A 13,102-nucleotide genomic window follows, 5' to 3' on the forward strand; every position below is an offset into this window, starting at 1 on the left:
TTTTTCCCCCCCCCCCCCATTTGTTTCCTACTATGGAGACTGAAAGTGTTCCTTGCCCCACATGTCCCACCGCCGATACCCCTGTTCCTTCGGTACCTACCTTGCTACCAAGCTACTCTGATTTGTCTTGTACAGAGTGGGGTTGGGTTGGGTTGGTGAGCTTGTGGTTTCCCAGGTTATGTAATCAGACTTGCCCGCTATTAACCCACCGCAAGGTCGTCTTTAGTCATTTCGGCCTCATTTGTAAGGCCCCCATAGTAGCATGCAGGGGTACTTTCGTCCAGCTGGAGTTGCGCGTCAAAGCTTCCGCCTGGGTACGAAGCTTCACCTGCTTGCTACATGATCCACTTTCACGATACTGACCTCTCACCAACCTACCTTACCTCCCTACCCTCTTATTGTCCGATATCATCACACGCGCGGGCTGTTTCTGTGACTTGAGTCTTAGAGACCGACCACATTTTGCAGCATCTTCAAACAGAAATACCCCCAAAGCAAACTGCCCACAATGTCAGGTATGGATCACTTGCTTTGACTTGCACGCCATACCGTCTGTTTAAACTTGGGATTGCCCTTGGGTCAGAAGCTAACAATATTGCGCATGCAACCATGACAGGGAGTGCAGGATACGACCGGCACATCACCATCTTCTCCGATCGAGGTCGATTGTACCAAGTTGGTATGCCGATAAGAAAGCTCCATGAATACATATCGTCACTGGCCTGTTACGCTAATACGGGTCTTCCCCCGCAGAATATGCTTTCAAGGCCATCACAGCCGCCAACATCATGGCAGTAGGCGTTCGCGGCAAGGACTGCGCCGTTGTCCTGTCGCAGAAAAAGGTGCCTGTACGTTTAGTGCCAAGCTCCCGTATCGAACGACTGGATGTCTTTGTCAGAAAAGCTTCAGAAGTGCGCAACAACTGACGTCGGCTTCTGCCCCACTACCAGGACAAGCTCATCGACCCATCGTCAGTCTCGCACATCTTCCAGATCTCGCCCAAGGTCGGCTGCGTTATAACCGGCTCAATAGCCGACGCTAGGGCTTTTGCCCAGCGTGCTCAAGGCGAGGCCGCCGAGTTCCGTTACAAGTACGGTTACGAGATGCCATGCGACGCCTTGGCCAAGAGACTGGCAAACATCAGCCAGGTTTACACACAAAGGGTACGCCAGGCAGCATATTGTTGACATACAGGTAGCTGCTTGCTGACTTCCAATCTGCAAAGGCATACATGAGGCCATACGGTATCGCCACGACGTTGGTCTCGGTGGACGAGGAGTACGGCCCCCAACTATTCAAGTGCGACCCGGCCGGCTACTACACGGGATACAAGGGCACCGCGGCGGGTCCAAAGCAGCAAGAAGCTCTGAACCACCTGGAGAAGAAGCTCAAGAACAAGGACTACGCCGAGGGCAACTGGGAGGAGGTAGTGGAGTTGGCAATCACGACACTCAGTACCGTGCTCAGCATGGACTTCAAGAAGACCGAGATAGAGATTGGCATCGTCGGCGGCCCTCGGCTTGACGGACAAGAGGGCACGAACCCGAACTTCAGGAAGTTGACAGAGGACGAGATTGACGAGCGGCTACAGGCTATTGCCGAGAAGGACTGAATGAGTGAGCGGGGTGATAATGGTTATACGGATGACAGGCAAATCTGGGTCCCAACTATGGTGGACTACACACCTCCGCCTCGATATTGAAGAAACTTGGCGAATTATGGCTGAGACTCACTCCGAATATAACACAGGCTTGTGGTCTTGGCTCCATCTGGAGTTGACTTGTTCGAGAAAAACTGCATCCTCTAAAGACGGCCAAGGTGTGACTACTAGACCTTAAGGTATCAGGCTTCAATAGACGAAACAGATGACGATGGTATGAACTGATAAACCAATGCAGGCGAAGCAGAGACCTTGGTTAGTGAACTCTTCTTGGTAATAAGATTCAATCTTTGCTAGACTGTTCCTGCATTGTTGTGCCAATTTCTAAATTTGGGCGGCTGGCAAGTCTACGATGATGAGAGCCTATAGTGATGTTGACGATGCAGACCTTTTGTGTCTTTTTCTTCTTCAGATGGACAGTTGTGAATTGCAAAGGCAGCTAACTGGTTTGTACCAGCTTCTTTCTGTCGCACATAGGGCTGAAGGGCATCCATGTCAGACCGGCGATTTGTCGGTGAAAGGGATTAATGGTGTCCACTGACAACAAGACTACTGACAACAAGAAAAGAGAGAGTGAAAAAAAAAAAAAAAAAAAAACGGCGACGACGACCATGGCGTGAAAGCTGGGCAGTCCAATTCAAGAATAAGGCATCTTTTCAGCTGGCTTTGAAGAGTACATGGTCTCCTCATATGTCAGTTATGAGGACTGCGTGCATGGCTCAGCCTCACCGACGGGGCGGCCTCCCAAGCGGTGAGGGGAACTGTCCCGCAGCTGGGCTCATTTGGTCTATCGCCCAGTCCGAGAGTATGACATCAATCAAATAATTGTATAAGCGAAGAAGTGGTTGAATGTGTCTAATCCAATTGTCACTCCAATTTGAACAATTGTATGGCGAAAGAAGTTCAGTTTGTTGAAGGTGAGAGGTAGATAGTAGAGAAATTCAAGTGTGTCGCATGTGGGTCCTTTGACATCATTCCGTCATGCGCCCGGCGTCTGGTGTACAATCAAGTCAACTAGACTAGGACGTCCCTTCATGGATGGCTGTGGCAGCATTAAGACGGCGAAGCTACCCATATTCGGTTTCCAGCCCTACAGGGCGGATCTTGGCGAGAGTTTTTTCTGTTGGTCAGGGGCGCATGCATGGCTGACTAGGTAAGGTAGGTAGTAAATCTGGTGTGCGTGTGTGCTCGGTACCTGCATCGCCCTGCTTTGTGGCCTCTCTTTTGGTTCCTTGACACTCTAGGGCAATCCGTCGTGGGGGTGGTTCCTCATCTTTCATTGGCACTGGTTCCGGAATCGTCGACATGGTCTTGAAAACCACCGGCGCTACCATGGATGTTCCTCGGCCATATCATTACCTTGCCCAGCTGCCTCCAATAGCTTATTACCCCCCCGGTAATGCTGTATTTCTCGATCCGTCATATCAACAAGTATCCTCAGGTGTCGTTAACACACCTGCGGGTGCATGCAAGTGAGCTTTGCGCTGGATAAAACACAGCTACCAGCTGTTTGAGGGGCCTGATTTGATGTAGTTCTCACTTTTTTACTCCGAGACTGGACCATACCCACCTAATTCCAGCTCCAAAGTATCCTTGCGTACGATCCCGATCTGACCTGAAAATGGAATTGCGTACCATGCCCCCAATCCCCAGGCCGCTGTCAACAATTCTCCGAGTCGTCGAGACTGCGCGATGATGGTTTCTGCTTTGTTGGCGTCGGTGTCATTACCTCTGTTCCATGTTAGAATGAACACCAAGTGGAGGGAGGCAACACTATTCTGAACTTATACCGGGAGAGATGAGGATGACCATCTACCGGGGCTTCCATGTCGAAGCACATTTCGGCCAACACAAGCAATTGATTGCCTTCCCAAGCTGGCTGGCTATATATATTCACATGGATGCCATCGAGAAAGAATATCGTCTAATAGTTGAATATCATCAGTAAATTGCAACAGAGCCTCTTCTCTCCCTCCCCTCTTTAACTCATCTCAAGTCTCTTCTGTCCTTCTGGCAAGACGATCTCCAGCGGATCATATTTCACTACCGTCTCATACTACCAGAATCTATCGGACCACATACAGATTTTTTTGGATATTGTCGATTTGGAAATTGGAAATGGACGGCTGTAAGTTTTGACCAGACGCTGATTCATTTCATATGAGCCAACAACAGGGCATGAAAATCACCGACTAACACGCATCACGTTGTCGACAAAGACAACGAGTACCGACAAATCCGGGTAGGCGAGCTCCTTGCCGACTTCAGGGACCTTCAAACCTGGATCGCAGCGGCGCCCGAGACGCCAGAGGACATGGACGATTACTACTCGGAAGGATGGGCGGCTCTGCGTCAGTGCGCACTCGACGGTCACCATATCCTCAACTGCGGTGCCGACACGAGCGTGCCTCAGGTCAGGGGCGGGCAGGAGGAGCAGGAAAAGGCCGAGCTGCTACAGAATCATCTCGATGCGTTTTCCCGCAGGCACGAGTCACACAAGATCTGGCTGCGTCAGGGCGCCGCTCAGAGGTGGGTTGCGGCGCGCTTCCAGATACTGCAGGGCCGGCGGCCACACGCAGAACATTCGGCGCAGCTCAAAGCCTGTGACCGTGCACTACGCAGGGTTGGTTCCCCCACATCCATTACAAGCTGCGTTAGGGAGTTTGTACAGAAGAGTCAACAAATACTGACTGGCACACAACTAATACAGGAGTACGAAACCATCACTGATGAGGCAGTCTATAACCAGCTCCAGGCCTCCGACATTGAGCTAGGTCGTTGGACGGGCGAGGACCCAAGCCTGCGAGCCGTGCAGCGCTGGCTGCGGTCCCGGCGTCGTGCTTGATGGCAGGAGAGACTGGTTAAGAGGACGTTTCATTGTCATTCTTGTTCCTTGTGAATATTGTGTCTACTTTACCTTTTGCAGAACTGGGTGCGTCTGTATTGTATGATTCGCATGTGATAGCTCCGAATTGTCACAACATTTTAATTTCTCAGACAACATGAGTTCGTACACGCAAGGCCGCATGCCAAGCCCTTGGAAAAAATCCAGGTATTGTATCCGTCTATGGCCCAAGTTGCGCCACGTCGACTGTTGAAACATAATATGATTTTACCAAGTGATTGCTGGTCCCAGGGCGGTAGACCGAGAGGCAGCTATGCCATGTCTATTTTTTAGGATCGAAGCAATCATACAGGCCTGGCACATAGAGTTGGAAATGCGAGAGAATCAGCGACGAGATCCTGCTTCATAGCTTGCTCTGAACACACAAGGCTATACCACCAAGTGATAGAAGCATCCCCAACATTGTGTCTGATTATGAGAAAGATATCGGGTCAGAACATTGATATCTTCTATTCTCAAGAGTCGGAAAACGACGGTGGTGGTGTAGGTCAAAGCAACAAGTGAAAAAAAAGAGACATAAAAAGTGAAGGGGCGCAGATATACCTCGACTGATGACCTTGCTCTCTACCCACCACTCGCCAATAACTGTGAATAGGAAAGCCATGGTGTTGACAATGGGCACCGTCAGGCTGAGTTCAGCCTTGCCAATCAGGAGGAAGAACCAGACGCTACCCGTCAAGTTCAACAGCAGAGGTATGGCGTAGCGCGGGTTCCGCAATAGATCAATTACGGCGAAGAAGGCGCCATAGATCCTTGACCGGAGGAAGCTGGTTCGCACGTGCTCGGCTTCCAGGATGGGGTGCGGCGCAGGGCTGTGCGTGCGTGCGGCACGGCGGATGAAGGGCGTAGTCAATCCCCAGGCGCAGCCTACGGCCACGAAGGCGAGGATGTAGTTAACGGCGCCAGGCTGCTCGATTGACCTGGACTCGTTTACTGAGGTAGACATCCTGCGGGTACTCGGGCCAAACAATGTAGGTAAGGTGGATATGTACTTATGTAGGTTGTTCTAGACTGTATGCGTAGGTAGGGCACAGTCCGTTCACAGGTGCGAATTATTACAACTGATTTACTTCGTAACCACCGCAAGCCCAAAATCTGGGACGTGGTATAGTAGCACGTAAGGTGGCTGGTTTCTTGTGGGTCCATCCGTGCCTGGCCCCAGTGCCTTGGCATTGTCACACTCCACAGCCGCGCAGCAATGTCGCCGGCAGGTCGATAAACGATAAACCTGCCGGCAGGTACCAACAAGTACGAGGTAGGCAGGTAATTAAGACACATCGACCAAACAGATAGACGGATGTTCATGGAAAGTAAAGTTGTTCTAGGCCCAAGCGCCAATTAACGACTTGGGGAATACCTATTTACCGAGTGGCTACGATTGTATAGGTATAGCCAGCCATTCAGTAATCGATCGATCCAAGACACGGGAACTCGAGACTATTGAGGGAGCGCGGTTCTAGCGTCCTCAACGAGCAGCAGATATGCGTCGGGAGGGTGGATGCTGGGCTGTTCTGACATGTTATGCGTTCCAAAAAAGTCATCGACATGGGTGCCTGATCGTCGGCGCTTTGGGCGCTTCAAAAGGGAGGGAACTGAACTTGGCCAAATGCAGTACGGAGTACGTACAGTACGCACATGGTATGTACCAAGTATAGCACAGCCAGTAATTACCTTGTTTTTCAGCATCAGATTCAGAGTTCAACAGAGACGAGGCTGCGTCAGCTCATCCGAACCTGGCTCGGTTCTGGCGCGAATCCCAACACTGCCACCCACCAAGATCCGTCTGTCTGTCAGTCTTTTCTGATCTTTGGTTTGTGGAATGCTTCAGCCAAGCCTATCTTGCCCGCTTCAGAAAAAGTCAATTACCTGGTGAATACGTAAGTCAATCGCAACTATTCGAGAAGGAATTCGAGGTGGATGATCAGATCAACAACGGGACCATCATTAATTAGACAGCTTGGACTGCGGACAGAACTCGACGTTGTTCTCTTAATGTTTCACAGCCACCGGTGGACCCTGAGTCAGTTGGCGCTAGATTACTTTTTACATCTTTTACATCGGATAACCAGGGGTACGTGCACACCAAATGTGCCCACTACCTAATTTACGGATAGGTACGCTATGTTGTACAGCCCACTAATGTTTTTGGTAGTCTATCAAAACGGTAGGTACGGTATCCATCGAGTTTGACTTAATCGTGATTTTAGTGATACCCCAGCCACCGGCCGCCACCCCTCTTCCACCCCCCACCAGCCCCCAGGTACCATATCTGACTTCCTACCTTACCTTACCGTACAGGGTAATAGCTAGAGGGGAGGTGGACATCACAGACACACAAACACACGTGCATGCGGCCCTACCAACTTCCCAGCCAACTGATTATTTTCCGTTCCGGGGATTTATTCGACCTAGGTACATCTCGACGCGCCTGCCTGCTCTTCGATTCCATTCTTTGTGGTGAGATTTGGAAGGTTAGCACTTCCATCTTTCATATACTATCCTTTTGATTGTTGTTCATCCCCTCTCTCTTATCTTTTCCTGCCATTCTTCTTCATCTTTTTCTTTAAAAATCTTTTATATTTTATTTTGTTATTCTTGGCGGCGGCGTCGTCATTACTTCCACAACTGGGAACTGCACTGTGCTGTAGTCGATTCTCTTAGCCCCATTCGTTCAACTGTCGTGGCAGCCCCGCAACGCAACGCAAACAAACAAACAATTCATAAACACGCTACTGAAAGTACGTCGACCTTGCAAAGCCACATTGATAAAGCGGGCTGGGTTCCAGGGCGCCTTGAAACCGGTTATAATCACGGCTTCGCAGTTCGTGCAAGGCAGCTTTCCTGCTTTGCTACCGCTGCGAGGTCACGTCGTCGAGGGCGGCCGGTAGTTTGTCCAAACGCGAAATCCCAGTCAATTGGTCGATATGGCGACAATCAAGAAGCGAGAGCAGCACCCCCTCAACAACATGCATACCTCGGGCATTTTCTCCGACATGAGCATCGATGGCCCCGAAATTGGCACTCTGGTTCTTGTCGTTGACAAGGCTAAGAATCTCCCGAATCGAAAAACGATAGGCAAGCAAGACCCGTACTGCGCCGCCAGGCTGGGCAAGGAAGCCAAAAAGACGGCGACCGACGTCCGCGGAGGCCAGACCCCCAAGTGGTGAGTGCGATTGGGTTCAATTGACTACCCGTTTGACTGGTCTTTTTTCTGTTCCGTGGTCTTGTTCTTTTCCGCGTTTATTCATTACCCCTGATACAAAGATCCGGTGGATCGGAACTACCAGATAAGACGAAACGAAACGAACACAAACCGGCATATTCTAACTCTAACACACTGTTGCTTGTGCAGGGACCAGGAGCTCAGATTCACAGTCCACGACTGTCCCGACTACAACCAGCTCAAGGTGTCCGTCTTCAACGATGACAAGAAAACGGACCTGATTGGCGAGACATGGATCGATCTGCGCGACATACTCGTAGTCGGCGGTGGCCAGAGCGACACATGGCACACCCTGAACTTCCGTAGCAAATACGCAGGGGAGATTAGACTCGAGATTACCTATTACGACTCACGCCCTAAGCCCGAGAAGCCAGCTGCAAAGCCAAGACCTGTTGCTTCAAACAACGATCTCAGCAACGCTGCTGTACAGCCTGCAGCTGCGCCCAAACGCAGACCACTACCCACGGAACCTCCCAACGGTCCTGTGCCAACTGCCCAGCCTCAACAACCACCAGCAATACAACCGGATCATATGCAGACTCCGCCTCGAAAACAGCCAGGCACTCCGTCGTCATATATACCCAACCAGTCGCCCCTGCAAACCCTGGAATACAACACCCCGTCTCCCTCAAGACAGTTGGCAAAAAGCCATCATAACTCTCCGGGCCCAGCCAGCGGGCCGGGCTACGTTACCCCGCCGCAGCACCAGCCACATTCCCACAGATATTCGGAAAAGTATGCAGTCAGGGCGGAGGAGCCGGATTTTGGCGGACTGGACAACAGGTCTCAGTACTCGGGTAACTATTCCCAGACCCATGCGCAGAATCAGTATCATGGGCGTGATAGGCAGGGATCACATGCGTCTTTTGACCCTGAACGAGACCAATACGACCCTCGAGGCATGTCCCCCATGGACAACCATCGGCAGCCGCCTGTGGACGATGATGATCGCCCGCCCCCACCTCCAGTGCACAGGAGTCGGGGTAGCAGTGGGGCCGCTGTTGGTGCTCCGGTCGACCTAGCAATCAGGCCAGGCAGCTTTGATGGCAGTGTGCGGGGTGCACCCCCAACAATGAGGCAAGATGTGTTGCGGAGCGCTGCTCACAGACAATCGGTGGGTTCTGTTGCGTATCCTGGCAGGCCAACATATAGGCCATATGATTCCGCCCCGGCAGCCGCGGCTGTTCCGCAATATGCGGACGAAGATGGCCATCACCACCACCAGCCTCCGCCCCGGCACCGATCGTTTGACACTGGGCACGAGGCCCCCCACCGATCCATGCAGCCGACTGTAGAAGATGATCCGGACTCACCCAACGGAGCGGTCCAATCGTTTAGGAAAAGCACATCGCGACACCCGCAATCTCCCGCGCAATACAACGTACCGGAATACGACACCACGGCAACCCCTGCGCCCCTTAGTCTGAGTGGCCGCAATAGTGCTCTTGTGCACACCGGCTCCTCCCCGGCCGTATCCCAATCCCCCCACTACCACCAACAGCAAAATGGTCGCCGACAGTCAAATGGATACCACCAGGAGGTTGCCACCGGCGTTCCCAGTTACAGCAATTACGGTACGAGCCCTGACGTCTACCAGTCCAGAGACGGGTACGGGGCCTCTGCATCACCACGGAATAACCGTCAGCGGAGCCCCAGCCCCAATCCCATGGTAGACCACTACCATGTGAGTCCCGGTCCCAGTCCCCACAGGGAGCACCACCCTGCCAGTCCGATACCCGGTCGTAAACCATCCCAGGACCTCTACCAAACGAGCCCCGTGCCCATATCTCATACAAGTCACACCGATAGCCCCACCCACTACCGCCACGACCCTCGTGACGGCCAACATCCCGCCCAACGGAGTCCTGTGTTTGCCGCTCTTCCAGACGTTCCTGCGTCTCTGGTGCCCGGTGCTGACCCAGGCCTTGCGCTCGAGCTTTCCTCACGGATTAATGAGGGGAAGCGGCAAGAGGGTCGCCGCAGCTCGGCCATGGCAATACCACCTCGCGGAAGACAAATGATAGAGTATAACCAAGACGGTCCTCCGCCGCAGCAGTTCAGCGGATCTGTGCCTCAACATCACAAATCGTTTGACAATGGTCCTACACATTCCATGTACAACAATGAGCGCTCGTCAGGGGTCCTGTCAAAGCCCCGATCACTGTCACCTCTTCCAACGCAAAATCATACTATTAGGCGCAAATCGGTATCCCCAGCACCTCCGCCTCCTGATTCTAGTCGGCTTTCGGGCATGCCATTCGCTCCGGACTCGTTCGACGAGCTTAATCCAACGGTAGCGGCTGCAAAAGCTGAGAAGAAGAGAGCAAATCCTGACTTCAATGAGGCCACCGGCAAGATCATTACCCACGACGGCAAAGAAATCGACCCTAGTGATCACTTGCCCATGGAAACATGGGCGCCGGAGCCGGAACCATTTGAAGAGAGGAACAAGAAAAAGCCAGAAGGAGGTCCTGCTTCAAGTGGACACCAGGTTGGACCCTCAGGAAGAAGGCAGCTGATAATAGCGGCAGCACGACCACAAGGGTCGTCCGTTGTGACATACAGTGGCGGCAACTCAAGCAGCACGTCATCCTTCCCCAGTTATGGAGACAGCTCGTCGGCCGTGGCGGCTGGACGCAATAGGCTTCAGAAGAAGACGCATAGCCGCGGCATGAGTGCTGTGGCGTCTTTCGATAACAACGCGCCAGGGTCGAGTCCGCTGGCACCCATCAAGACACCCTATCACCAAGATAACCACTCGTCGCCCCGCATGCTACAGAGGGCAAGCACGTTTGATCAGTTTCAGCAGAACGAGAATCACAATCATGCCCCTCTCGTGCTTTACCAAGGCAGCGGGCGGAACAGCATGGACTATCAGCAGGGTGCAGGTGGTGGTGGCCCGCCCCCCATACCCGCCAAGATTCCGATGTTTGGCGGCGGACCAACAAATCCCTATGGTAGTGGCATTGATCCCGGGTTACCCGTTATGAGCGGAGCACTGCCCGCCCCCGGACTACCAGTGGCATGGGACGGGCGGCACGGCCATAACAGCCGAGCCGGGTCAGAGCAATGGGCACTCATGGAAGAGATGAGCAGAATAGACATTGGAACAGGCAGATCGAGACGACATGGGAGTGGCTACTGAAACAGCAAGTGGATGTGGCCCCAAAGCAGAGCAATCCTGATATCGATCAACGGTTTTCCCATTCTAGAGTCTAGATAGCCCTGGTCACCCTTCCACAAGAACGTGTTGGAGTTCTGCTGCCATAGTCTTCGTCTACTTCCATCCGCATTTTTGCACCGTTTTTCGGGGACTGTGTCTTGAAACAGTCCCCAAATTCCCAACAACACCAACTACTGCCCTCACGTCGACTACTGGGACGTTTTAGTTTCTATACCGGAAACTACCCTTGTTATTTCCTGCCGTGGCATAGAGCTCCTAAAAGGGCATATTCTCTATTTTCATATCTTGGCTCGGCTCGGCTGTAACGGAGTTGGTCCTGCGCTGTTTCTTTTCTTTTCTAATTCCTTTGGCGCGGAAGGAAACGCGATGATGATTTCATGTTATATTTAGGCTGCCAGACATGTATATATCAACAGCGATGTGATGGAGTAATGATTAAAAGCTCGCAATGTTTCTTTTTCTTTTGATATCTTTTCTTATAATACTGCGATGTGTGATTTCCAGCGGTTTTTTCTCACTCTTCTAGTCAAGTTGAGAAGATCAGGGAACCAAGGCGCTGTACTACTCGTTGGCGACACAAACTAAGGTCCCAAAAAAAAAAAAGAAAAAAAAAACGTTCAGCCAAGATTTCCAACACGTTCCGCATCATGGCCTGGCTCGTCTAAAGGAGACGTGGACGGCCCCGAAGATATTCGGAAGCGTTTCAACCAACTCGGCCCCAGCTATCCACTACGTCGTATGAAATTAAACTATATTGACGGATAAGGCGGCAAACATGGCCACAGTGGCCATTTGTAGCTTGAGCCGAGTGGCAACCGCTGTTTGTGACGGCGTAGGGACCGCTGAAGCCGCGGGCACAGTGTCGTTGCTCGTCGCCGTTTTCGCGGCGGCGGGATCCGGTGCACCAACGTCGGCGCAGACTTTGCTGATGGTAGAGGAAAGAGCTGTTCGTTGGCACGTTTGGTCCAAGTGGTCAATCAAAACAATGTTCTTATGTGTGTGAAACGGCGGGAGGTAGAGGAGGGAGAGACAGAGAAAGAATGAGGCGGAAATGGAAAGAAAAAGAAAAATAGGTGCTTACTTGCAAGCTGATCAGCGGAACAAGCCTTGGATAAACACGTGGAGGAAGTGCCGGAGACCAAGGAAATGCGGCCACACATGCACCGGATGTCAGTCAGGCCACAACTGGAGGATTCAGCGGCTTCCGCAAGACAGTTAAAGGCACACTGAGGTACCTGAGAGATCAAGCCGTCAATGTTGCTCCCGTAGCTGCCGGACTGGGCAGCGACGAGGACGGCGGCCATAAGGAGAGCAAACAGGAGCTGCATCGTGAAAAAAGGAGAAGGTGATCGAAAAATGATGAGATTGAGGCTTTCAGGCAAGGAAACGGACAATGCTGTTGTGTCTAAAAAAAGAAAGACTTTTGAAGGCGGGTACAAGCATTTTTGGGAGAAAGCAAGAGATGGAATTCAGTAGGCTAAGAGGAGGGTTTGTTTGACGTAGCTTGATAGCTACAGTTTGGGTGGCGTCTACCTACGTCTACGGTAGCCTCAGACTGGGGGTGGCGTTTGTTACCCCTGAGGTTAGCAGGAACTTTGAGCAAGGCTGGCCGCCCAGTTCTTGGAGGGATAGCGCTAGCTAGTGGTGTCATAAGAGACGGCGACAGAATGCCAACCGGATGCTTGCCGAGCGAGAAGGGGATATCACAAATGTCGATCATTTAATGGCAAGCCCGCATCCGATGGCCTGGCTGTGCTTCAGCATCCATCTGACTCTTTTTTTTTTTCTTTTTCTTTTTTTCTCTCTCTACTCCCTCGAGACTAACAGGCTGCTTGCTCTTATAACAAGACAGAGATATATACTCGAACTGGGGGGTAGCGAATCCCGATGTATAGTATACATGTAGTTGTTCCAGGTGTCTCGCGTGATGCCAAGGTCAAATAAACCACAAGACGGACATCCATCCATCCAGCCATCCATGCATCTACTTAGAGTATCCTCCTTTCCATATTTTGCCAAGCTTTTCCGAGTGAAGCGGTAGGCTCGGCGGAGGGTTAGCTGGGAAGGTAGTGCGCTTTACATTTGTGACATGCTTAGCGTTTATCAACGACGAAGCAACTGACCACAATC

The 13,102-nt window shown here is 51.9% G+C and overlaps 6 protein-coding genes across 6 annotated transcripts; 4 read left to right on the forward strand and 2 right to left on the reverse strand.

The window, feature by feature from the left end:
• The first annotated feature begins 368 nt into the window (after positions 1-368).
• MGG_01153 (proteasome subunit alpha type-6) lies at positions 369-1,958 on the forward strand. Its single transcript, XM_003717721.1, has 5 exons — positions 369-515; positions 617-679; positions 754-848; positions 951-1,163; positions 1,226-1,958. The coding sequence occupies exons 1-5, from the start codon at positions 509-511 to the stop codon at positions 1,610-1,612; spliced, it is 765 nt and encodes a 254-aa protein (XP_003717769.1). The 5' UTR covers positions 369-508; the 3' UTR covers positions 1,613-1,958.
• A 1,586-nt stretch (positions 1,959-3,544) lies between these two features.
• On the forward strand, positions 3,545-4,528 carry MGG_01152 (uncharacterized protein). Its single transcript, XM_003717722.1, has 3 exons — positions 3,545-3,788; positions 3,880-4,283; positions 4,371-4,528. Exons 1-3 carry the CDS (start codon positions 3,779-3,781, stop codon positions 4,503-4,505), a joined length of 549 nt encoding a protein of 182 aa, XP_003717770.1. The 5' UTR covers positions 3,545-3,778; the 3' UTR covers positions 4,506-4,528.
• Positions 4,244-5,640, reverse strand: MGG_01151 (uncharacterized protein). Its single transcript, XM_003717723.1, has 2 exons — positions 5,109-5,640; positions 4,244-4,973 (listed from the first exon to the last, which is right to left on the reverse strand). The coding sequence occupies exons 1-2, from the start codon at positions 5,509-5,511 to the stop codon at positions 4,909-4,911; spliced, it is 468 nt and encodes a 155-aa protein (XP_003717771.1). The 5' UTR covers positions 5,512-5,640; the 3' UTR covers positions 4,244-4,908.
• A 193-nt stretch (positions 5,641-5,833) lies between these two features.
• Positions 5,834-6,772, forward strand: MGG_17310 (uncharacterized protein). Its single transcript, XM_003717724.1, has 4 exons — positions 5,834-6,203; positions 6,394-6,442; positions 6,538-6,636; positions 6,718-6,772. The coding sequence occupies exons 1-4, from the start codon at positions 6,047-6,049 to the stop codon at positions 6,731-6,733; spliced, it is 321 nt and encodes a 106-aa protein (XP_003717772.1). The 5' UTR covers positions 5,834-6,046; the 3' UTR covers positions 6,734-6,772.
• Positions 6,773-6,860: 88 nt separating this feature from the next.
• Positions 6,861-11,460, forward strand: MGG_01150 (uncharacterized protein). The gene is made up of 2 exons (XM_003717725.1): positions 6,861-7,728; positions 7,918-11,460. The coding sequence occupies exons 1-2, from the start codon at positions 7,490-7,492 to the stop codon at positions 10,931-10,933; spliced, it is 3,255 nt and encodes a 1,084-aa protein (XP_003717773.1). The 5' UTR covers positions 6,861-7,489; the 3' UTR covers positions 10,934-11,460.
• A 256-nt stretch (positions 11,461-11,716) lies between these two features.
• MGG_01149 (uncharacterized protein) lies at positions 11,717-12,429 on the reverse strand (the record flags this gene model as incomplete). Its single annotated transcript, XM_003717726.1, has 2 exons — positions 12,054-12,429; positions 11,717-11,916 (listed from the first exon to the last, which is right to left on the reverse strand). Exons 1-2 carry the CDS (start codon positions 12,298-12,300, stop codon positions 11,717-11,719), a joined length of 447 nt encoding a protein of 148 aa, XP_003717774.1. The 5' UTR covers positions 12,301-12,429.
• Between the last annotated feature and the right edge of the window lie 673 nt (positions 12,430-13,102).

This window comes from Pyricularia oryzae, chromosome 5 (genome assembly GCF_000002495.2).
Source record: "Pyricularia oryzae 70-15 chromosome 5, whole genome shotgun sequence".
NCBI classification, from domain to species: domain Eukaryota; kingdom Fungi; phylum Ascomycota; class Sordariomycetes; order Magnaporthales; family Pyriculariaceae; genus Pyricularia; species Pyricularia oryzae.